Below are 24,013 nucleotides of genomic sequence, written 5' to 3'. Positions count from 1 at the left end.
GGCGCCCTCCCGCTCCCCTTTAGCAAAGACACGGCTCAGGGTCCGAGGAGGTGAAGCGAGCAGCCCTCCTGAGCGTGGCGGGCCGGAATCCCCAGCCGACTCCGGAACCTTGCCCGGGGACCAGCGGCATCGCTGGGAACACGCTGGCAATGCAGAACCTCTCAGCGCGCACCCCTGATTCAGGCTCTGGAGGTGGGGCCTGGAGTCCGGGCACGATGCCCCGCCCCCCGGTGGTTTGTGCGCAGGCCCAAGTTTGAGAGGCGGGGCCCTAAACCGCTGCCTCCTCCGAGGATGGAGTGTCGTCCCCGGGACACCTGCCTGCGGGGTCGGGGCGGGTGGAGCTGAGCCGGGAGTAGCCACGAAAACACAGGACGCCCCGCTGCATGTGAGGGTAGCCATTGTCACGCGTGCGCCCCACGCAACGTCGGAACATGCTTCCAGGGCCAGAGGCCGCCTTGCCCATCTGAACTTCAGCGTGACTGGCGTCTGTAAGTTAGTGGGCGACGCCCCGTCCCGGGAGGGCTTCCGGGCCCTTCCGGGGCCCCTGGCCCTGGGCAAGCGGAAGCCCGGGCACAAGGAGCCCGGAGCGGAGGCGGCCTCCCGGGAGGGGCCGGTGGCATGCCACCACGGGGCGGCGAGGGCGAGCATTTATCATCCCTTCCCCGCCCGAGGACGTTGTCGTAGCTCCGTGTCCCGGGGCTGCTGTTTCCACACGGCGAATGCCATTTTCGATTGATTGTCTCAGAACCTCAAGACGCAGGCCAGCCTGGTGTCAGTGAAGGGGACGGGGTGTGACGTCATTTCTGCCGGCACCCGGGGCGGCTCCTCCCCTGGAGAGGCAGGGGAAGGCGGCCGACGGGCACATCAGCTCCAAGCAGCCAGAGACACTGGACGGAAGCCGCCAGCCGCCAGCTCCTTATGCAGCCGGAGGCAGGGGACTGGGTGCCGGGCTTGGGGGGCTTCCTCGTTACCACAGACACGGTGGGCCTCTCGCCCCAAGACCCAGAACGCTCTGTAAAGGCGCCTGGATATCACAGCTCAAACCTCCCGTGCCGTCTTTTAAATCGATAGAGACAGTCTCTTCCCAAACGTGTGACCGGCTTTACTCATTAGGGTAACAAACGAGCAATAAGCCTTTAAGCCTGGAGACTGGAGCAGCCCCTCCATCAGCCCAGCCCCACGGGGCCACGTGGCGTGCCAAGCGTGGCCGGGAAGACCGGAGGCCGGTGTGGATCCCAAGACTGGTCCTCTTTGGCCACTCCCGTGCCTCTCAGTCTGTCTACACGAGGTGTTGACTGGCTTTCAGAGTCCCTGGGGGACCCAGCGTCTGTCCCTGACCCCAGAACAGCCCTCAGAGGGGAGCGGGGACACCGCGTCCCAGAGCGAAGCCCGGGACGGAGCGGTGCCGCGATGCGAAGGACCAGCTTGACGCCCTCACGCGCCTGGTCAAGGGCAGGCTGACACCAAACAAAGCCGTGGCATCGCCGAGGCGGGCGGAACTTGGAAACGGCCTCTGCGATGCCTCCCCTTACGTCAGGGAATCACGGTGACAGGCAGGTTTCCCACGGTGCCTTTGTGGGGTAAGGAAAACCACCACCGGAAATTAGTCACGATTCTCTGCCGTGATGGGCTAATGAAGGGCTTCAGGTGTACGTGCCAGGGAAAACAAACGGAAGGATGTATGAAATATTGACTCAGCTAGGTAAAAACCTTTTAAGGTTTGGGTAGTTCACTTGGGGACGTTAGCAAGCTGACTCCGGACCAGGGTCCCAGCCGGGCCCCACGTTCACCCCGCGTTCTTTCCCCAGCCCCGACGCCCCCTCGATTCATGAAATGCTCCCTGGAATCGCTGGGTCAGACAGGCTGGGAGGGCGTGGAGGTCTTGGGATGGCCCGTCCTGCAGGCTGGAGCAGTGCTTATCGTGGTTTGGGGTCAAGAGGGTCCTCTGCTCTGATCACAGCTGTTAGATCTCTGGGTATCCAAAGCCCACCTCAGAGGCCCCCCTGGAAAAGGGGATTCGCCGGCTCATCTAACTGCAGAGTCCAGAGACGGGCAGCAGCCTCAGATGCCGAGGTACTGTGTCCAGAGTGGGACCGGCCAGAGCCCTGCTGGCCACTGTCCAACTGTCCCCTCCCCGGTGCTCGCTCGCTCCCAGGGAGGCTCTCTCTCTTCCTGTGGACAAGCCACCCCAGCAGCTGCAGGCGTCTCTGAGCTTCGGGCGGCCCCGGGAGAGGGAGTCCAGCAGGAGCCCCAGCAGATCCCCATGCCCTGGCTGGGGTCGTGTGCCGGGCCTGAGGCAGCCCCCGCGGCCAGGGCGTGCACTGAGAGCGTGTTGCAGGCACAGACAGGGTCTGGTTCTGGAGCCCTCAAGTCATAGAGTCTGAGCAGGTGGCGGGCGTGAATCCCCGAAGGAAAAGCAGATGGTTTATGCAGCTGTAAGGATACAGAGACACCCCACAAACCCTCCAGCCGTCTCCCCCAGGGGAACGGTTCACAGAACTGTCGTGCGAGATCACTCCAGGATGTTGACGCTTGTGCAGTGCACGGACCTCACGCACATGTCCGCAGGCTAACGTGTGCGTGTTTCCGTGCAGCTCTCCAAGACCTCCCCACAACAGCCCTACGGGACAGGCACTTTCGTTTTCCCCACTTTTGAGATGAGGTGAATAAGGACACACAGCTAGTGCGGGCAGAGGCAAGATTTAAACCCACGCAGTCTGACTCCTGAGCCACAGTGCTAAGCATTGTACCAACTGCTTCCCCTCCCCAGGTCTCTGTCAGGAACGCAGTTGGCCACAAGTCACAGAAAACCCAGCTTGGACCAGTGGGGGTTTGGGGGAGAGCTTGAACCCATCCGTGCACACAGTATTTGCCTCCCCTTCTTGTTTCTTGCCACGTGGTCACAAAATGGCTGCCGTGCCTCTAAGCATCACATCCACTATCAGGCAAAAAGACGAGAAAGAAACAGGAGAAGGGCAGAATGTAGCGTGGGCAGTTTCCCCACCCACCCCCCCTACCCCACCACCCCCTGCTGAAAACACATGTTGTACGTGAGAGCGCCTTTCTCCAGGAGAGGAAAATATAAACCCCACCCTCAAGGTGTCCATTGTCCAGCTGAGGAACCCCGAAATCTATATGCTACGTACGTGCTAATGAGTGGTACGAGATGCTCACCTGGGCCGAGGCCTTCGGGAAAAGGAAGCATTTTCCTCCCTCGGGGCCTTTGCACCTGCTGTGCCCTCAGCCTGGGTATCCTGCCCCCAGTCGCTGTGACACTGGCCCCTTTTCCTCCCTCAGCTCACATGGCGCCTCTTCAGCCCACGTGAGGGGGCTTGTCTGCCCCCCTGCTTTCCATTAATACTCCATTACTCATGGAGTTACTTAGTTTGTTGCTAGCTTACAGCGCTGGGCAGAGATCCTGTCTGTTCTCCTCACCGCTGTGCACCCAGGTGAGGGCGGGACTCCGTGAACCCCAGCCCCAGCCCGACAGCCCCCCTACCCGGGAGCCCTGGAGGCTAACCAGGGCTCAGGACACGCCCGGGGCCTCCTTCCTGGAGCTCGGAGCTGCTCGGCTGACAGTTCTGTGAGGCAGGCTTCGAGACCCTCACAAGAAAAGATGCCTCCGCGGTGATTATCTTTTAACTAAAAAAGGCTTTAATTGGAATTCCTGATTTCCCTAACCCCTCGTAACTGTGTGAAGGCCTATATTATAAATTTTGAAATTAATGTCGCCTTAAAATATTAAATAGCAGAGAAATCTATATGCTGCCAATGAAGTCAAAGAAACCCTCATCTTGATAACGCAGAGTTTTTGCTTAAATAGATTATTCTATTAGTGGCCCGTTTATTTATTTATTTTATTTCTGTGCCGGCGGAGGGCTCCCTGAGATTAATGCCATGGACTAATGCACAGATGGTACCAGATACTTGAAAGTCATCTGAATATTAAGAATTTAAATCTTTAGCCTCAGTGATTTGAGCAGAAAGCCAATTATGGGGCTGAATTAGTTTTCAAATTAAACTTCAATTTAAGGCTTGTGAAATTAATCCTTTAAGGCGGACAGCCGCGTTTGTACACGAATTTCTTGCAAGAACCGACCCTCTGCTTTCTCCCCTTTCCCTGCCGGTGCGATCAGTAAGAGATGCTCCCCACCCGGGCAGCAGGCAGCGGCCCCATGTAGATGAAAATATAATCCCGTTGTTCTGTTTCATTCGCCAAGAAAAATGGAAGCCTTTCTACTGGGGAGAGAGGCCCAAGGAGGCGCCCAGAAAATCCTGGAAGGATGTTTCGTTTCTCATCCTCTGGGCCCCGGGAACAAGGACGTACCGTCTCCCCGTGTTACCATAGATGCTGCTGGTGTAAGCGCTTCCTTAGCGGAGGGCATGCCCGGGGCCGTGGCCTGTCCTTGGGGTAGCTGGGGCTCGTGGTTGTGCGTGGGCTCAGGCCCGCCCGGCTGGAGGCCAGCAGCCACAGCCTCCAGACGCATGGGGACGGCCCTGCTCACGCCCCAGGCACGGCGCATGCCCTCGGGACCCCACGAGGGATGTCCAGCTTCCAGAAGAGGACCCCCAAGCTCCAAGAGGCTCAGTGAGGTTCAGAACCAGGCCCCGGGAGCGGCAGGGCCGGGGTCTGATCCGGATGGAGTACAGCCTGACCCTGAGCCCAGCTTGGCCCGAGGCCACAGGCGTCTGGTTGGAAAGGTCTCTCTTCTAGTGCCTTGTTACCCAGGGGTCAGCCCGACTGCCTGGCTTAACTGCCCGCCTCAGCCCCACCCCAGTCCCTGCACCGGATGGAATGGTGTCCCCCCAAACCGGGGTCACCCCGGAAGCTCGGAATGTGGCCTTATTGGGAAACACGATCTTTGCAGACATAATTCATTAGGATGCGTCCTGATCCACTGGGGCTGGAGTCCCTTGTAAGAAGGGGAGATTAGGACTGAGGCACAGAGGAGGAGGCCACGTGACGGCAGGCCAGAGCTTGGAGCCAAGCAACGCCAAGGGTGGCTGGCAGCCCCCAGAGCCGGCAGAGGCAGGAAGGACCCCCTCCGCTCCCAGCACCTTCAGAGGGGGCACCGCCCTGCCGACACTTTGTTTTTGCACTTCTGGGGGATAATAAAGTTCTCTTGCTTCAAACCGTCCAGTTTGCCGGAGCACCGTCTCAGCCCCCCACCCCCCAGCACCTTGTCTGTGCCCGAGGAAAGGCCTCGAGCTGCCTGGCGGAGGTTTGCCAGACCACCCACCTTGCCAGAGGCTTGCAGGAAGGAGCGAGGTCATGGCCACTAGCCACTGCCTGTCGGGCTCACCCCTCCAAACCCCAGGACAGAAGGACACGGAGGAGGCCACAGGCCACAGCGTTCACTGCAGGCCTCGGGGAAAGAAAGCCGAGACCAAGGTAGGAGGCAGGGTTTGGAAGGAGAAGCCCTCGTGTGTCGGGAGTAGACGGTGGCACAGGGACCCAGCAGGTCAGAGCCTGCCCCCGGGTCAGCAGAGTCCCGGTGCCCACCGGGTGGGCAAGCTCACCTGGGGTGGAGAACACGCCCAGACGGAGGGAGGCCGCCTCCCCCAGAGGGCCCTCCGAGCTGTCGAAAAGGGTTTCCTCCTGCCTCTTCCCACCTCCTGGACCCTGCTCAGCTCCGCGGCCCCCGTCTCCTCTGTTCCCCAGCGACCCTGCCCCTTTCCGACCTTTGACAGGGTTCTCCGGTGACGCGCCTGTCACCTGACTGTGTGGTGGTGACCACAGACCCAGCAGATTTTCAGAATCTCTCTTTTTTGAGAGAAACCAAATTGTGATTTAGGTTTAAAAAAAAAGAAGTCCCATATTCTGTTTCTCGGCTGAGTATTTCTTTTTCTGTTTTGCTTTTTTTAGTAACATTTTATTTTCTGATAATCAACTCTGAAGGAAACTTGGAAGATACGGAGAAACTCAGAAAGCAAAAATCAAGTTACACGTGCGGTCCCGCACTCAGAGATTGCTGTCGAGAGCATTTGACATACGCCCTCTGGCCTTCCCTCCTTTGCGTAAACACGAGATTTTAAAGACCGGGGTCGTACTGAACAGTTGAGAAACCTCATTCTTCTCCAGGGAGCCGTACGTGTATCATGAAAATTTCAGATATCATTAAATATTCTTCTACAACATTTTAATGGCTCTGAGCTAGTCCATCGTAGGAATGTTATTATAAGAACATCATGATTTATTTAACCAGCACCCTGCTGTCCTACAGCTAATATCATTTACGTATCGATTACGCTCTTTGCTTGTCTGCACCACTGGACGTGAGCTTCACGGGTCAGGGGTCTTTCCACTTGGACTTTTACTGGAGATCGCTTTAGAGCCACGTGCAACGTGCACCTAAGAGAGCGTCCGCGTGTCCCTGATGGGACTGCAGGCCTGGGGATGGGGGGGGGGGGGTCCCGTGTCACTGGGGACACACCCTGGTCAGCCCTGAGTCAGAAGCAGGGGGACTTAAACGGGGAAGCTGTCAGGTATTGATCAAGTCCCGGCCGTTCTGGGCTCTTTGCTGCTGGGCTCATGTGTGGCTTCCTGGACTGTCACCAGAGATAGAGGGTCTCACCTCCTCCAAGCTGACCTGTAGAGAGCTGTGCTTGCAGGGCTGGTCCCTGCAGGTGGCGGGTCATGTCCCCCACACCCCACTGGTCCCTGCGGGTGGCGGGTTAGAGCTCTATTTTCGTGTCTGGTCGGCTGGCATATGCTTGTGTGTTCAGTCTCACAGAACCTCAGCACAATATCACAGCCGGGACTTGGGGGTCCATACAGTCAAGGTATGGAACACTGCATCCCTACGAGGGTCCTCATGTGGGGGATTTGACAGTCACACCCACCCCTGTGCATCAGGGATTTTGTCCCGTTTTGCTCACTAACATGCAATGCCAAAACGGTGCTTGGCACGTAGTGGGTGTTTGGTAAGTCTTTGTCGAGGATTTTCACACTTGGCCATCAGGAGCCATGTCCGCACGGACACCCGAGGGCACGGATCAATCATCTCTTGTACATCTGTGATTTTTCCCTTGGAACAAATTCCTACCAGTGGATTTCTTGACTGGACACATTTTAAAGGCATTTGGATACATACAGACAGTGGAACTGCCTCCGGAAGCTGAGGCTGGAAGCTGAGGCCGTCTGCTCCCTGGAGAGAAGGGGACGCAGGAGTCCCAGGTCCTCTATATATCACTGCTATTCTGTATCATTGTTATATTTTTTTTATGTTTACTTATTTTTGGAAGAGAGAGAGAGAGAGGGAGACACAGAATCCAAAACAGGCTCCAGGCTCAGAGCTGTTGGCACAGAGCCCAAGGCGGGGCTCAAACTCACAAACCGTGAGATCCTGAGCTGAAGTCGGACGCTTAACCCACTGAGCCACCCAGGCGTCCCTGTATCATCGTTATTTTTAAATAGTGTTTGCCTTTTTGGTATGTGAAAAATGCCTTCCTTTCATTTCTTTAATCAGTAATAAAGTTGCTTTAAAAAAAAAAAAAAAGGAAGGGCAGAAAGGCTCTCGGTGGTGAAGATGTGAAATTCAGGCTCCTTGACCTGACACGCTAAGCCAGGTGTAGGCAGTTGTGTCGGGGACTGGGTCACGGGTGTGCTTTTCCTACCTTGAACCATCTGATCTCTTCCAGAGAACATGCACTGGTTACCGGATGGGCTTTCCTTCTGCAATCAGAGAAGAATTGTCAGAAGCAGATCATCTGTTTAAAGAGCAGGCTCCTGCGTTTAGCAAACATGCGGCTGCTGAATTAACACAGTGTTATAACGAGCCCAAACTAAAGGGCAGCTCTTGCTACTGACAAGCCAGACCGGGTGCTCCACACCCAGCGGCTGCCGGGGCACAGCCAGAGGGCACGGACTGACCGGGCGGGTCCCAGACAGCGAGAGCCTTAGCAGCATCCGGCCCGCACACACTCTGCCTCCAGAACTCTCTCTCACGAGGCACCAAATTTGACTCTGAGCCTGGGATTTTAAAGGTTTGGGAACGCCTTGGTCCCTGAAACTGATTCCCCGGGTCACCAGTCAGGGGCCGTGTTGGGAGCGGGGACCTCGTCAAGGAGCTCATGAGGAAACGGAGGCCCGGCTGACGGGGCTTCTGGGTGTAGAGCCCCTCTCTCCTTGCCCTTCCCCCCCTCCTCCTTGCCCTTTCTCAGGCCTGGAGGCCTAGCTGCACAGCTTGAAACCCCAAGCCCGGTTCAGCCCCAACTTAAGACAACAACCCCCAAGAAAGGATCCTGCCAAAGAAGGTGCCCACACTCCCTGCACCCCTGCAGGGCCCTGGACAGCACGCTGTTCCCAACCTGGGAGCGAGGAATTGAAGTCAACACGTGCAGCTCAGGACAGGGGCCACCGGGCCCAGGGCTCCAGTGGCAGGCACGAGGCTGGGGGTGGTGCTACTCAGAACTCAGCTGCACGTGACACAGACTCAAACTGAAATGGCACAAGAATGGAAATGCATGAGCTCAGTGACACGAGAGTACTTCTAGTCAGGTCTTGCTATGAACCTAAAACTACTGTTCCTTAACGTCTTGATGTCTAAAAAGTCTTTGGGTGATAGGTTCAGGTGCAGCTTGATCCAGGGGCTTCCTAGGGAGGAGTTGTCACCCGAGATGGCCCTGGCCTTCTGTGGCCACAAAGTGCCCATAGCCCCCAACCTCACTCACTGAGCCAGCAGCTCCAGGGTCAGGGACAACTTTTGGTTTCCCCGAAACCCCAGCAAAGGAAACTACTGCCTTTGGCTCTGATGGGTAAGGTGCCCACGGCTGAACCCATCACAGTGGCCAGGGGGCGGGATGCGCTGATCCAACCCGGGGAGGGTGGACACCAAAAGGACCTGCAGTCACGAGGCAGGGTCGGGCCACCCCCCGCCAGCACTGAGACGCGGGGCCGCGGGGGCGGCTCCCCAACCGCTTGGATCCGAAACGCAGACAGCCGGGTGTCCCGCAGGCACCCCTGCACGTACACCCCACCTCCACCCCCGTGTGCACAGCCCCCTGCGGGGTCTCCCCTCGGCTCGCTTTCCCTGCGCCCCACAAGCGCTTTTCCGTGCCTTCCGCAGACCGCCCAGACCCCGTTCCTTCTCTATGTGCCGCAGGTCCCCGCCGCGCCCCCGTCCCCGCCACTCTGCGCCCCCACGTCCCGCTGCACCGCGCCCCGCGCCCCTGCGGAGGCTGAGAGCCGAGCGGGCGGAGGGCGCTGGGCTCCGAGCATGAGAAGCGTGGTCTCTGGGCCCCGGCCCTCCCGCAGCTGAGAAAGAAGGAAGGGCTGAGCCCCGAGCTCGAGCAGAAGTCCTGCAGAGGGTCTCTGTGCGGAAGCGCGGGAGCAGGTTTCTTTCTAGCACCATCTCCCGCGATTGGCCGGCGTCTGGCACGTGGCGGGGGCGGGGGGATGGGCGGCTCCGGAGGCCTCCGCGCGGATCTGCGATCGGCTGGTGATGTCTGCCCTGGGTGTGTGCGAGGGCGCAGCCGCACGTGTCGCCAGCAATTTCCACCTGAGATGCTTTCTCTGTCGCAGGCACCTACGTGATGACGGTCACGGCCAATGACGCTGACGACAGCACCACGGCCAACGGGATGGTGCGGTACCGGATCGTGACCCAGACCCCACAAAGCCCATCCCAGAACATGTTCACCATCAACAGCGAGACGGGGGACATTGTGACGGTGGCAGCTGGCCTGGACCGAGAGGTGAGGTGGGCGTCGCGGGGCCGGCGAGCCCGTGTGGGAGAGGCCGCCCTGGCCCAGGTCGTGTCCCCAGAAGACTCATCTCCTACTGCGCCTGGTGGGGGGGTGGGAGGACCGGGGTCTCCACAAAGCAGTTCCGGTAGATCGCGGAGCTGGTCCCACGTGCGGTTTCCAGAACAGGCCCAGCTGCATGTGTGGGGCCGAGGGGCCCAGGCTCCAAAAAGCGGGGCGAAGCTCTGTGGGTCTCAGGATGCCGCACAGCGGGTCCCCGGGTCTGGGGACTGGCACGTACACACCTGGAACTCCCTCCCGCGTCTGACCCTGGCGTCCAGCTGGCAGGCCATCTGCCGTACCCTGCGATGAAGTGAGGGCACAGAGGGGGCGGCACCCTTCGCGCAGGCCAGGCACAATCAGAGCCGATGCTGGGTACTTCTCACCTTCCCCGCCCCTCCCGGGACCCCGCGAGGCTGGCACCTGGGTTACACCCAGACTCCCTCACCCCATTGTGTGGACCCCACCCAGGGCCGGACCCCGGAGGGAGGCCACCTCAGGACAGGGTGGGAAAAGGAGCCTTTGCTGCTGCCTCCGGAGAGGCATTTTCCCACCACACTCGGGTGCGTCTGCAGGCACTGGGCCACACGTTCCCGTGTGGACAGACGGCACTGCCCCAGTCACCTGGCTCTGGGGCCCCTGGCAGATTCGGCAGCTGCTCCTGGCTGAAAGTCCCCAGGTGGCAGCCGCGGGTACTCCAAGCTTCTCGGAGGAGCGTCACCTGCTTGTCCCGCCTCTGGGCTCGATGACAACCTCCTGTTCGCTCTGTGACCACAGGCCGGCATGCCCTCTAAAGGATACGTGACTCAGTTTATCCTCTAAAGCATTCGGCTCCCAGGAGTGGGAGGAGACCCTGGCTGAGCTCAGAGCAAACAGGGCTGTGCTCCTCGGTCCTGGCTCGCTGCCTGTAGCAACGGCTTGCTGGCCACATCCATCTCGGTGGCCAACGGCTCCCCCTCCCCGGAAGTGTCACGGGCCTGTTCTCTGGGTCCAGGGGACCTCATCTGGAACTGGGACAGTGAGCCGGGGCCCTGCCAAGTGTCAATTTTCAGGGCCAAGCTTCTCCCAGCAGGTTCTCCCGTCCCAGACTGACCCCCTGCAGGTTTGGAGAGGGGACACCTAACACCTAGAGTATAGACCTCCTCCCGACAAAGCTACCAGAACCTGTCCAGCCGGGCCGCCCCACCTGCGCCTTCCTAATCAGTGAACGCCAGGTTGTAGCATGGAAAGCGCCCCCCGCCTCCCGGGAAGGCATGAGGCGCTTTCCTTGGAACTCCTAACTCGTAGTGGGGTTGCGGGACTGGGGCGGAGAGGTCACGCGAGAGGTCATTTGTGCAACATCGGGGCTCAGCAGGACGCAGGGTGGCCCTCGCAGCCGCATGGCCGTGAGCGTGTTAGCGGACAGTCCTGAGCGCCAGCCACAGTGCCCTCCCTCTGAGACACGGACACAGTGACGCCAGCCTGGTGGGCAGGGAGGGGAGGCGCGGGCCGTGGCGGCAGGACGAGAACTGGCAGGGAGACTCGTGGGGCTGCAGAGGCACGGGTTCAGAGTTTTCTTGTCCCGGCGTCGGCGGAGATGTGTGCACTGGGGGACCCGTCAAGACCCCACCACCCTCCCAGGGACCAAGACAGGCGCCGGCTCCGTCCACACCAGGCCCTGGAGTCAGGGACCGGGGGGAGGGACTGCTCCCCGGCCCCCAGGAGGCTGCTGTCATTAGCCGGGGAGGTGGAGCCTCAGGCTGTGACAGTGGTTCCCGATGGGAAGGCCATTGGAGAGATTCACACCGTCTTTTCCTTTCTTGTGTAGCAGATTTGGACAGAGGTGCTGGGTGAGGCGCAGGGGATGGAGAGCTCATTAGGCCAGTCCCCAAAGGTGTGCGGGGGGGGGGGGGGGGGGGGGTTGCGGAGTGGGGGACTAAATAAATGAGTATGCTGCAGGGGGGTGCCGGGGATCGCATGCACAAAGTATCTTGTATGGATGAGGTGCTCTCACAATGGAGAAATCCAGGGAGGCTTCTCAGAGGAGGTGACCTTGCTCGGACCCTGGGGTCTGGTAGAACCGATCACATTTTCTGCTCTCTGGGACAAATGACCAGCACTCACTTCTCCTGAATGCTACGCATCACACAGCTAACTTGCCTCAAGAAATCATAGATCCCACTAGGCACGTTCCTTCATTCGGTCAAAAACTTTGAGTACCTCGTATGTGCTAAAAACTATCAGAGACGCTGGGGAGACAGCCGTGACCAGGGCAGGCGGCCTCCCAGCACGTGTGGGGCTCGCTTTGCGGGAAGGAGAAGCCGGCCAGGAAGAAATCACCAAGTGAACAAATACGTCCGGGAAGCGGCTCGGGTTATAGAGGGAGAACCCCATGTGCCTCCGCCGAGGGCAGGAAGCCCCCCCAGGGCCTGCCCCATCGCCGCCTCCGGGAAGGGCATCGGAGGAGTCTCCCAGGGATGTTGTAACAAAGTTCCGAAAACTCCCGTGTCACACTTCTAGGGGCCAGGAGCCCGCGGCCACGGTGTGGACAGGCCATGGCCCCCTCTGGAGGCCCGAGGGGAGGACCCTTCCTGCCTGTCACAGCCCCTGGCAGCCGCGGACACTGCTTGGCTGGTGGCCCCGTCGCTCCAGGCTCTGCCTCCGGGTCACATGGCTTCTGTGTGTGCCTCTCTGTGTCTCCTCTTCTTACGAGGACACCGTCATTGGATTTGAGGCCCACCCTGATCCAGGGTGACCTCATCTGAACCAGTTACACCCACAAAGACCCTCCTTCCTAATAAGGTCACATTCTGAGCCTCCAGGTGGACAGGAATTTGGGGGAGAGACTCTTGAGGCCTGACCTGCTCTTCTTGGGATTCCTAAATCCTAACAGGTGTCCTTTGAACTCAAGGACGGGAAGGAAGTGGCCCTCCAAGGGCGGGCTGCAGGTAGCCACCAGCCACATGCAGCGTTGAAACTGACATCCTTAACGCCAAATAGAATGCAGCATCCGGGTCCTTACTGCTGCCAGCCCCATCTCGGGCTCCGCCCTCATGCCCGCCCGTGACCTCCCTGTGTCCATGGGCAGACACCGTGGCCCCTCTGCCTCATCCAGTCCCCCAGAGACATGGGCGTCCGTCAGCTGACCTAAACCACGACGCAGAGGCCAAAGGAGGCCCGCTCCCCATCTCGGTGTTGTCCGCGGCCTGCAGGGGGCGGGAGGTGGGGGTGGGCTCTCTCACCAGCCCTGTGTCTCAGAGCTCCGGGCCGCACCGCCTCAGCCCTGCTGCTGCGAGCTTTCCCCAGGTTCCTGTGCAGGTGGCCCTATCCGCTCCCCCGCCCCAGACCCCCACCGCGACAGGGCAGAGGGGCGCCCACTCTGGGGCACGTCGGTTTCTCACACGGGCAGACCCCGGCCCCGCCGTCCCACGACCTTCTCCACGGAGTTCTGTTCAGTATTTGATGGGTGTGGGCTTGAGGCACAGGGGACAGAGGGGCGGGAGGGCTGGTGCCCTTCCAGCCAGCCGAGCGTCCCGCCCGCCCAGCTGCCCTCAGCTCCTTCTCAGATAATAAGAGCTGCTCACCACAGGCCCTACCGGGAGCTCCGGCTGGCGGGGTCGGCTCTTCCGGAAGGAAAGAGGCATCTACGGAGCCTCTTTCCAGAGGACCCTTCCGGGAGGCCGTGCGAGGAAGGCTCTGGATACCGTGCTGCCGTTTCCCCAGGCCAGCCTTGCCGTGCTGGAGGAACGGGGCCTCTGTTCCCGGCTTTAATTTGTGTGTGGACCAACAGGCCCGCTCGGGGAGGGAAGGACAGAGAACACGCTGGCCAGGCCCCCTGACGGCGGAAGTTAGGGATAACTGCAGACGCGTGGGCGTTTCCGGCCCTGTCCTTGCTTCCAGAAAACAGATACCCGGCACCTGCTGTGGACACCAGGGCCCCTCCGGGGGCCCCACGGAAGCTGCACGCGGCCGGGCAGTGCACACAGCACCGCTTCGTCCTCAAAACAGCCTGGGGTGGGGGTGCAGAAGGAGGGGTGCTAGCAGTCGTGTTTCTTCCCAAGTGAGGGAGGCGAGGCTAGAGCGGCTCACGGTTCCTGGGGGCCGGGGGGGAGGTCTCAGGTCGCAGGTCAAAGAGCAGGAGACAGGCTCTGCCCCAGGGGGCTGGAAGGTCACACGGGGCATGGGGGAGGGTGCCAGAGGCCTGGGGACGACCTGCCACACCCCAGACCTTACTGGAACCTCGAGCAGGGAAGGCTCCAGGTTTGATTTTTTTCTTTTTCTTTTTTAATGTTTATTTTTGAGAGACAGATGGCAAGCGGGGGAGGGGCAGAGAGCGAGGGAGACACAGAATCCGAAGGAGGCGCCAGGCTCCGGGCTGTCAGCACAGAGCCCGACGCGGGGCTCGAGCCCACAAACAGCGAGATCATGACCTGAGCCGAAGTCGGCCGCTTAACGGGCGGAGCCACCAGGCGCCGCAGGTTCGACCTTTTTCAAAATCCCAGGCGAGGCAGACGGAACACGTGTACGGGCCACGTCCAGCCTTAGGGCAGCTCTGGGCACCCCAGCTCCATGACGGCCAGCGCTGCCGGTCACAAGGACCTTGCTTTCCTCCCCTGAGAAACGGGAACGTGAGGGCTCCCTGGGCGGGGGCTCGTGCTGCCCTGAAGGAGGACGGTACCCCTGAAGTGCGTGTCTTCGTCTGGTGCCTGCCCACCCCAGCCTGGCCCCCAGCCCTTCCAGGGGACGCTCCTGAGCCAAGCGGAGGGGCTGTGCTCCACCCTGCCAGACGGAGCACAGGACACCCAGTTAGACCTGAGCTCCAGAAAAACAAGTCCTTTTTAGTGTAAGTATGTCCCAAACACCGCATGGGACATACTTATGCTAAGTTAGTCATTTGTCTGAAGTTCCAATTTAAGTGGGTGGTATGTCCGTATTTTTATTTGCTTTTTCTAACAACCCCACCCTGAAGTAACCGGCCATCCCCCCTCGGACCCCTGTTCTGGGCCCAAGGTGGGGGGCCGAACAGGCCAGTGTTGAGTCCGTGGAAAGGGCTCTCTGAGAAGCCCACTCACGCACCTGCCCCCCTCAGTGGGCACCACGGTGACATCTGACAGAGGGGGAACTGGAGCAGCCGTGACAGGCGACAGGGTCCTCGAGAGTCGGGTTTGGCCGATCAGGAGAGGCGGGACAGGAAGAGGACGTGACCTCTGAGGGCACAGGCAGCCCGGTGGCAGGACGCACCCTCGAGTGGGGCTGGACGTGTGCCCCGCGGCTCAGGGCCTTCCCAGCTCCGCAGACCGCCGCGGCCTGGGAGACGTGAGATGCCCTGTCCGTCGGCCGGTGACAGCCCGCGCCCGCCCTTAAAGGGACACCGGCCGAACCGGGGGTGGCTCCTTGTACGCGGGGCCCAGAGGCCGGGAGGGCACCCTTTGACAGACACGGCCAAGGGGTGCAGAGCAGGGGGGCTGGTGAGAGAGTGACCAGTGACCCAACACCGTGAAGCACAATGGCCTCCGTGCCCTGTGACCCTCTGCCCCGAGTCTCCAGTCACCCGTCGCCCAGATGAACACCCTCCATGGCCTCCTTTCTCAGGACAAAATCCAGTCTTTCCCAGGGTCTCCGGGCCCCTCTGTCTTCACCGTTCACTCAGCCGAGCTCTTCCCACAAGGGTCCCGTGCGGTGACGTGCTGGCCTGACCCCCCCACCCACACACATTACAGCCACGTCCACATCCTGTGCTGGACGGTCGTCCGGCCTTCGGCACAAAGCCCTGCAGTCAAGTCCTCCCCCACCTGACCTCACGCTTCAGACCTTCGAGCCGACTTTGCAGATGCAAAGCCCCCACAAAGGCCCCCCCAGAAAGGCTGTGTTGTCCAGCGGGGAGAGCCCCTGCACCCGAGTGGAGACGGCCCAGCCAGGAACCCTCCTGTCCTGTCTGAGCCCCTGCACCGCGTGGGCCCCGTCCTCCACACCCCTGCCGTGCGCCTGCTGCCGGCACTGTGCCCCTGGCGTAGGGACCGCCAAGGGCGCTGCCGTCCGGCCTCTGCCCTGTGTTCTCGGAGACGCTGGGAACGCACCAGCCCGCACATCGCTCGGCCTGGATAGGGTGTGGCCGTGCCGGGTCCGCCGGCCTCCGCTGCCCCTCGGCCCCGTCCCACCGGGAGGCTGGGCCTCTCCTTTGGGGAGGCCACCTCGGGTGTCCGCTCAGCGGCCGAGCGCCCCTCTCCGGCTGCCCTTCCCATCCTCCCGCCCAGAGCAAGTGGTCTCTGAATCTTAAGCGAGTCAAGTGAAATAATTCAACACAAGCTGTCTGCACTGATTAGCACATCCACAGACCACAGGCTGCCGTGGTCCTGAGGCGGCCGGTGGACACTCCCTGCCTCCTTCGTCGTCGCGGGGCGAGGCGTCGTGGTGATGCCAGGCAAGCCCGGGAGCTCTGTAGGGGAAGGGGGGAGGTCCCCGGACAGAAGGGACGTCAGGGGGTCTGGAGGAAGGAGCCGACGCCTGAGACGTGCCAGGAGCCGCCTCTGTGCCCATGCTGCCCACAGCCCCCGCCTAGCTTCCCACTCCCCAGGTGCTGAGGGCTGGCCCACCCCTCCGCCGCCGCCGCCTCATGGCTCACCCCCCACCACGCCCTCCCCTGTCCCCGGGGACCTGAGGCCCCGGTTCTTCCTGTGTCCACAGATGTCGCCCCCAGGGAGGCGTCTCTGACCAGTCTGCACAGGGCTGGCGCCCGTCCTCTGCCTCCCCCTGAACCGGGCGTTTCCTTCGCGGCCCCCCCCCCCCCCCCCGCGCCGAGGGAGACTGCGCAAGCTTGTTGGCTCCTTTACAGCGAGTCCCCTGCCCAACGAGCTCTGGATAGCAGACCCGGTCTGACCGCCTGGCGATCGGCTGGGTGCCTCGGGCACTGAGGTTGCTCAAGAAACGTGTAGAAGCATCGGCAGGGTGGACGTGGCGAGGGCGGGACCAGCAGGGAGGCAGACCCACGGCGACACGGTCTGAGAAATCTGTCACCCCTGCCACCTGAGCCCTGTGCGGCCTGCCCCATACCCCTCAGGGCTGCAGCCAGCCCACCCTTATCCCTGCCTGCTGTCAGACCTTGGATCTGTGCGAGCCCATCTCTCTTACCTGTTGCCTCTGACTGAAGCTCGGGGAGATCAGTACTTGCCTGGACTTTTTTGTTTCTCAGCTACCAAGCGCTCCAACCTGAGTGTCCTCGCTCTTTGGGGCCTCTTTTACCGGACTCGGTCCACAAGAGATGGTACCCAGAGCTTTGTACTAAAGTGGGAATGGTTGATAAGAGTCAGGACAAGGTGGCATTTGCACTTCATCAGAGAGTAGGGCCTGGAGCCGAGAGAGGGACGCTCCGAGGATGACCGTGAGATACCAGCCGTCAGGGTTCAGGGCGCCGTGTCTGTCCCCCTGGGAGAGCTCACTCTGAGTTTGTGACTCTGTGCCCCGGGGAGATGCCAGGACTGTGGCTCTGCCTAGCTCCCGTCAGCCGCTTGGCAAGACATGGCAGGTGGCCCGCTACGGATCCCGCACCAGATCCCCATTCCCGCTTTGCCCACGGGCGCTCCCCGCGGGGTCTGCCTTTGCCTCCGGGTAGAGGACGCGGTGGGGGTGGCCGCGGGAGGGTCCTCCCCTCACTGATGTTCCCAGCTCCTGCTTGTGCTTCGGTCCCAGCTGCCCTGAGCTTCCCCCGCTGGCCTCCGGGAGAGTGTGAATAAAGGCCCGCGGTCGAGCGGACGCCCTGGTCCGGGCCGCTCGGTGACAAACAGTAACACAGCTCCATTTCCAGGCTTTTGTAAAAGCGGAGGGCAGCTGCTGGCAGGGGCCGGAGACCCCAGGTGACTCCCGAGCCCCTGCCCGGCCAGGGCGCCCTCCCCCTGCCCCTTGGGCGGCACGCAGGCCACATGACGTGGTTTCTCCACGAGACACCTACACAAATCTGCCTTTTCCTTCTCTCTCCGTGAGGGTATTGGTCCCCCCACCCCGGGAACGGCAGCATCCTGGGGAGAGAGACCCCGCAGACGCTGCTCGGAGCCAGCTTCCCGTCTGGCAGAGCGAGCCATCTTTATGGACGGGAAAATCCACAAACATAATTGCCACCGTGTCTAATTAGGCAGAGCTATGTAAATTGAGCGTTTTTACATGATTAAAATGTCAGCAGAGGCCTCGTAAGGTGTGAGAGGCCCCAGCGTCTCCCGTGTGCCCAGCGGGAGGCACCGCTCACCTGAACCTCCCCGGTTAGAGTGTCCGTGGCCGGACGGGACGGCGAACGTGACACTCGGGCCCCGTTCCGAAGGCGAGGGTGGCTTTCTGTTCTGACGGCTGTGTCGTGCGGCTGGTGCCGAGCCCCGGACGTCCTGGGACTCGCTTTCACCTACCCCTGGGCGAGGTCACTCGGTCACCACGGACCCCACCCAGGCTCTCCGTCCCCACACGTGCTGACCCTCGCCGGTCACCTTCATCGATTCGCTGTGTCTCCCCGCACGAGGGTGGGCCCAGGAAGTCCTCTCGTGGCCTCACGGGACTTGCAGGGACGCGAAGCCAGCGCCTGCCCGGGGTTCCCGGGATGCCGCACCTGCGTTGTCGGCCCACGAAGAGATTTCGTGGAGGAGGGTCCACGCAGCTTTGCTCCAGCGTGATGACCGTCATGGATCACCGCCATCAACCGCAGTCCACGCCGTCCCGTTACTCGGATTCGGGGGGGAGCATCCTGTGGTCACAGGGTCGGCGTGTCCCCTTTGCTTCATGACAAGCCTAGTGGCAGGCCACACGGAAAATTCCAAAACTGTGTTTTCCTAGAAAATGAGCCCCTTGTAAGCCCTCCAAAGACGCCCACTTCAGGGGAGGCAGTGGCGGGGCCGGGCAGGGTGGAGGTGGGCGTTCCTCGCCGGCCGGTGTTCAGGCATGTTTATGGAGCCCTGTGTAAGTTCACCACGTGTGGCCTGGTTGTCCCCCGGGAAGTCCTCCCAGTCTCCTCGCCGGAAAGGGGAGGAGAGGAGACCCAAAGGTGCTCTCGTCATGGGGCTTTTGATCTGCACCCCAGACCCTGCCGCCCGCCCCTGCCCGCTCCCGACACGGTGGCCCGTCCACGCATGCTGTGAACCCTCAGAGCCGTGTTTCTAGCCACGGGGTCCAGCGCTGGACGTCACAGCCACTCCTGCCCCGGAGCCCAGGCTGGAGCCTTTGGAGCCTTTCTCCACGATAATGCCTCGTGGTCTCTCTTGTCACAAAAGCAACATGTCCGTGGTAGAAAACGCAAGTAAGGGGGCCCCTGGGGGCCCAGTCGGTTATGTGTCCCACTCTTGCTTTCGGCTCAGGTCGTGATCTCACGGTTTGTGAGCTTGAGCCCCACGTCCGGCTCTCTGTTGGCAGCTCGGAGCCCGCTTGGGATTCTCTCTCCCTCGCTCTCTGCTCCTCCCCACCCACGCTCTCTCTCAAAATGAATAAGTATTTAGAAACTTTTTTTTAACGTGTATTTATTTTTGAGACAGAGAGACACAGAGCATGAACGGGGGAGGGGCAGAGAGAGAGGGAGACACAGAATCGGAAGCAGGCTCCAGCCTCCGAGCCATCAGCCCAGGGCCCGACGCGGGGCTCGAACTCACGGACCGCGAGATCGTGACCTGAGCCGAAGTCGGACGCTCCACCGACGGAGCCACCCGGGCGCCCCTAGAAACATGTTTTTAAAGAAACACAAAGAAGCACCAAGAAGAAAAGAGGGGTCCGCTATCCTCGCTCTGGGAGAGACGCACCCGCGTGCCCTTCCCTGCGCTCGCCATGGCCGCTGTGTCCTCAGTTGCAGCGGAGCCGTCCTGAGGGCCGAAGGGTGTGGCCCCCGGTGGCGCCTGGCGGTGCGTCACCGCCACGGCCTCCCCGCTTTCCGTCGTTGGGATCTGCGCGGCTTGTCCCCCGCTGTGGACCTTTCCTTGGTTTCGATCTTTCTGTTGAGCCGAGATGTGAGTGCAGGGCAAGAGGAGGCGGGTCAAGGACCCGGGCCTCCCACGGGAACAGCCCGGGCCCCGTGTCCCAGCCCTGGGAGGGGAGTCGTGGCAGGACCACCTGCCAACTCCTCCAGGAAGCCCTCCCCGCCTTCTCAGCCCTGACCGGCGTCTCCCATCTCTGCCTCCTCCTCAGAGGCTGGCTGGAGGGCAGGGGCGCAGGGAGGCCACCCTCTTCCTGGAGGTGTGCGGCTTGACAGGATGGCAGTGGGGGGTGGGGCAGGGCCCGCCCTCGCCCGGGCTCCGGAGGAGGGCGATGTCAGGGCGGTGCTGGCGGGGGCTCGGCCAGACCCAGCCTGTGAATAAATCCAACTTTGTAATTGAAGTTCCACCGGCGTGGCAGCCGTGCTCACTCATCTACGTAGGCGGCTGCCCTCCCAGGACGATGGCAGACTCCGGGCGGCCCCAAAGCTGCTCCCACCTCAGGTGACCCCAGCTGGCGCGTTCCTTGGGGTGGAACAGGGATCTCACCCGTGCCCTCGGCTTCGAGGCACCTTGTCAGCCAATCCAGGGTCTCGGGCAGCCCAGAGACAGGTTCGGCCACAGAAGTGAGGGTTTGTTGTTTTAAAACGGCATTGAAGCGGGGGGGTTTTGTACAAAAGTCCCAGTTTCTGGATTCTCTGAAAATTGGGAGGCTCTGGATCCTGGGTCCTGCTCTCCCGAGGCGCCGGGAGGCTGGCCTCTGCCCGGGGGTCCCTGCAGCCCCATCGTCCGGCAGTCACAGGCCCCAGGCAGGCGCCTGTGTTCTCTCACACGAAGCCGCCAGCAAGGGTGAGGGGCAGAAGGGAGAGCGACCCCGTCCCAAGCGAGAGGGGGGAAGAGCCAGCGTCTCCAGGCAGAGGGAGGGATGTCCCTACGTGGTCACGCATGTCGGCCCCCTCCCCGCCCCCACCTGGCCTGCGTCCCCACGCCCTCGGCCGCCAAGGCCCCTGCCCCCACGGCCCCTCCAGTCTGTCTCACCCACCCCTGCTTGCTCCGCCCGCCAGACCTCGACGGCACCTTCCCAACTGGTCTCCTGACCTCTGCTCCTGCCCTCTTTCTGTCCTCACTCAACAGCCAGGGGATCCAGTCGACCACCGCTGCCTTCTCAGACCCTCCTGTGGCTTCCTGTCTCCCCCAGAGTAAAATCCAAATGTAGCTTCTGTATCCTCTGCACCCTCTGGTCCACCTTGCCCCTGCTCGCTGGCCTCCCTTCCCGGCCACGCCAGAGTGCCTGCCTCAGGGCCTTTGCACTGGCTGTTCCCGCTGCCTAAAACATCCCTCCCCAGGATACCCACCAGTTGGCCAATCGAGTGACTCCTTCACAAAGAAGCCCTGTCTGGCCAGCCCGTGTAAACTAGCACCCCACGAACCCCCACCACTCTCGGCCCGCTTCTTCATTCTCCTACAGCCCTTGTCACTACCTGACGTGGCACGTTTTGCTCACGTATCGGCTGTCTCCTCCCCTGGAGTGATGGTTCCCAGCCAGGGTGATTCCCTCCCCCACGTCTGCGAACAGTTCTGATCGTCGCGACTTGGGGACGGCCCCCCTCAGAGAATGATGTGGCCCCAGAGGGCAGCAACACCAAGTGGGAAACGCCTGGAGCATCCGTGCAGGAGGGCACGGGCCCTGCGGGCCCCGCGGAATCCTGGACTTGCGGAACTAGGGCACGTGGCCCCTCCGTGATCAGGTGTGAGCTGTGCGTGCGTGGCCGTGGCTGCCCCACCTCCCGCCAGTGCAGGTGCTTGTGTCTGTGACCCAGGCGGGTGGCCGGGAGGGGCCCCGAGGAGGAGAAACTCCAGGACTCAGGGACCAAGGCATCTCCTAGGACGGGACAGCCCCCCCCCCCCACCGCCCCCTGCCACTGGCTTGTGTCTTCCCAGGGTCTCAGACCCCCGAAATCCTCGGTGGTTGTTCCTAAGAGCTCATCTCCCCTCGGTCCCGCAGAGGGAGATGGGGACACAGCCAGGCACCCTGCTCATCCGCTGCTGGGGACTGCGCGGCCACTCCCCATGCGGCCGAGGGAGGACGCCGTCCCTGAGGTGCTGGAACGTTCTCTCGTTTGCAGAGAGTAACCTGGCGGTGCAGAGGGAGGAGATGGGGGCCGGGTGAGGCTTGTCGCGGCCGCAGCATCGCCGCAGCCCTGGGGGGAGGCGGCCGGCCCCACACACCCCGAGGGTGCGGAGGGCAGTGGAGACGCCCCCCCCCCCCCGCCTGGTCATCCCCCCCCAAAACGCCGTCCCCGCCGGCAGCCCCTCCTGCCCCCCAGCCCCCAGCGGCCACTCTTCCGATGTCTGTCTCAACTGGCTGGCCCTGGCAGGACGTGTCACGTCAGCGGGGCCCGAGAGCAGGTGGCCTCTGGGTCTGCTCCCTTCGCCCAGTGCCGTCCCGTCAAGGTTCGCCCCTGGGGCAGCACGTGTCCGCGCTCCGTTCCTCCTGGAGCCGCCAAGTCGTACTGCTGCCTGTGCGTGGACCGCAGCCGGTCATTCGTCACGGGTGGACGGGCGTCCGGGTTGTTTCCACCTGGGGCCGCGTGGCCAGTGCAGCTGCGAGCCCTGGACAAGCGTTGTGTTGGACTCTTTTCCCAGCCCCCCGGGCACGTGCCGAGGCGCGAGATCGCTGCTCGTGGGGTAACGGAGCTTTCAAGGACCCACAGACCATGTTCCTTGGCGGTCACGCTCCCCACACCCCTTGGGACGAGTCCCAGTGAACAGGAGCAGCAGCCCGTGCCCCCTCCCCCGCCTCCTGTGCCCCCTCTTCCTGCAGTGTCCCTCCTGTGTCCCCTCCTCCCGTGGTGTCCCTCCCGTGCCACCTCCTGCAGCGTCCCTCCCATGTCCCCTCCTCCCCCAGCGTCCCTCCCGTGTCCCCTCCTCCCCCAGCGTCCCTCCATGTCCCCTCCTCCCCCGGTGTCCCTCCCGTGTCCCCTCCTCCCCCAGCGTCCCTCCCGTGTCCCCTCCTCCCCGGCGTCCCTCCCGTGTGCCTTCCTCCCACGGTGTCCCTCCCGTGAGCCCTCCTCCCACAGTGTCCGTCCCGTGAGCTCTCCTGCCTGGTTCTCAGGGCCTGATCCGACACCCAGGTGCTAAGCAACGTAAGCCCCAGGCGCAGGGGGGAGGCCAAGCCCCCAGTGTACTTGTAGGTCAGCGTCTGAGGGATGGCGGTTCCAGCAGTGACTGCAGTGATAGGCAGGGAAGCACGAGGGGGCCTGTGGCCCAGGGTGGGAGCATCGGGGCACCAGCGGTGACCAGACAGCAGGAGAACCCCAGCCTCATTCAGGGAGGAGGGATGCTGGGAGGGTCTGTGGCTTGCCCGGTGGACGCCGGGCTCTCAGCCTGAACTTACACCTGCATCCCGGCTGCCAGCCCGTTGCAAAGCACCTGCAGCAGACATGAGCGTGGGGGGTGACACGGGCCATTCTCGGGTCGGGGGGGGGGCCCGGGCCCCTCCGGCACGTGGGGGTCAAAGCCAAGGCCTGACGTGGGTCAGGGTGCAGTCCTGGTGGCCGGCACGGGGAGCGGGTAACACGGGGCCCGCAGGAAGCTTTGATGCGTTTCTCGGGCAGGTCAGCCAGCTGCACTATTGACGGATGTTCTGCAAAATTTAAATGCTGAGCTATGGGGATCTTAAGCAAAAACCCCCGGGACCACCCACTTTCGATTTTCTTACCTCCTCTCGAACTTGAAAATGGCCAGATCACATTTCAGCGAATTCACTGCACCGGAGGAGGAGGGGTCCCCCTGGGCAGCAGTGAGGGGGGGGGAGTGTTGGTGGGAGACTCAGGAGGCCCAGGCCCGCCCACTCCCCACCGGCCACCTCCCTGCAGCTCCATCAGGGGCTGATATGGAGATCAGAGGCCCGCTGCACAGCTCAGCCCGTGGAGAAGGACCACTGTGGGTCCAGGGTCATCTCTTTGTCCCAGGAGACCCGGGCGGCAGGTTTTGGGGGCTCCAGACGGCCAGACCCCGACCACACCATCCACCAGCCATGTGCGCCCCCCTCCCGGGACTCAGTTTGATCCACTGCAAAGTAGGGAGGGTTTCACCCCTGCTCCCCAGGGCCGCTGGAACGTAGGCACCTCGCGGCAAATGTGGTCTGTGGGGTCGCCAGCCGGAGGCACTAGAACAGCCCTGAAAAACGTCCCTTGCCGTGTCAGGGCTCCCACACCAGGCCTCACGGAAACGATGACACGAAGCCTTATTTAATGAATACATCAACCCGCTAACCATGCCAGAGCCTTCCCGTAAGTAACGATGGGACGGTTATGTAAGGGCATCTTGTCCAAGGACGCCAGGTGACTGGCCGC

The 24,013-nt window shown here is 61.9% G+C and overlaps 1 protein-coding gene across 4 annotated transcripts in view; it reads left to right on the top strand.

Annotated features, from left to right (window-relative positions):
• Positions 1–24,013, top strand: part of CDH4 (cadherin 4) — a 538,296-nt gene that overhangs the window by 477,006 nt on the left and 37,277 nt on the right. For all 4 annotated transcript variants that reach the window (XR_006200327.1, XM_042930499.1, XM_042930497.1 and 1 more), the window contains exon 7: positions 9,524–9,696. Coding sequence is in view for 3 of the 4 variants with exons in the window: in XM_042930499.1 (XP_042786433.1) it covers positions 9,524–9,696 (173 nt within the window). In the remaining variant the exon portion in view is untranslated. The remainder of the gene's footprint in view (positions 1–9,523; positions 9,697–24,013) is intronic.

Source organism: Panthera leo, chromosome A3 (genome assembly GCF_018350215.1).
Source record: "Panthera leo isolate Ple1 chromosome A3, P.leo_Ple1_pat1.1, whole genome shotgun sequence".
Lineage (NCBI taxonomy): Eukaryota > Metazoa > Chordata > Mammalia > Carnivora > Felidae > Panthera > Panthera leo.
This window is presented reverse-complemented; position numbering and strand designations above follow the sequence as displayed.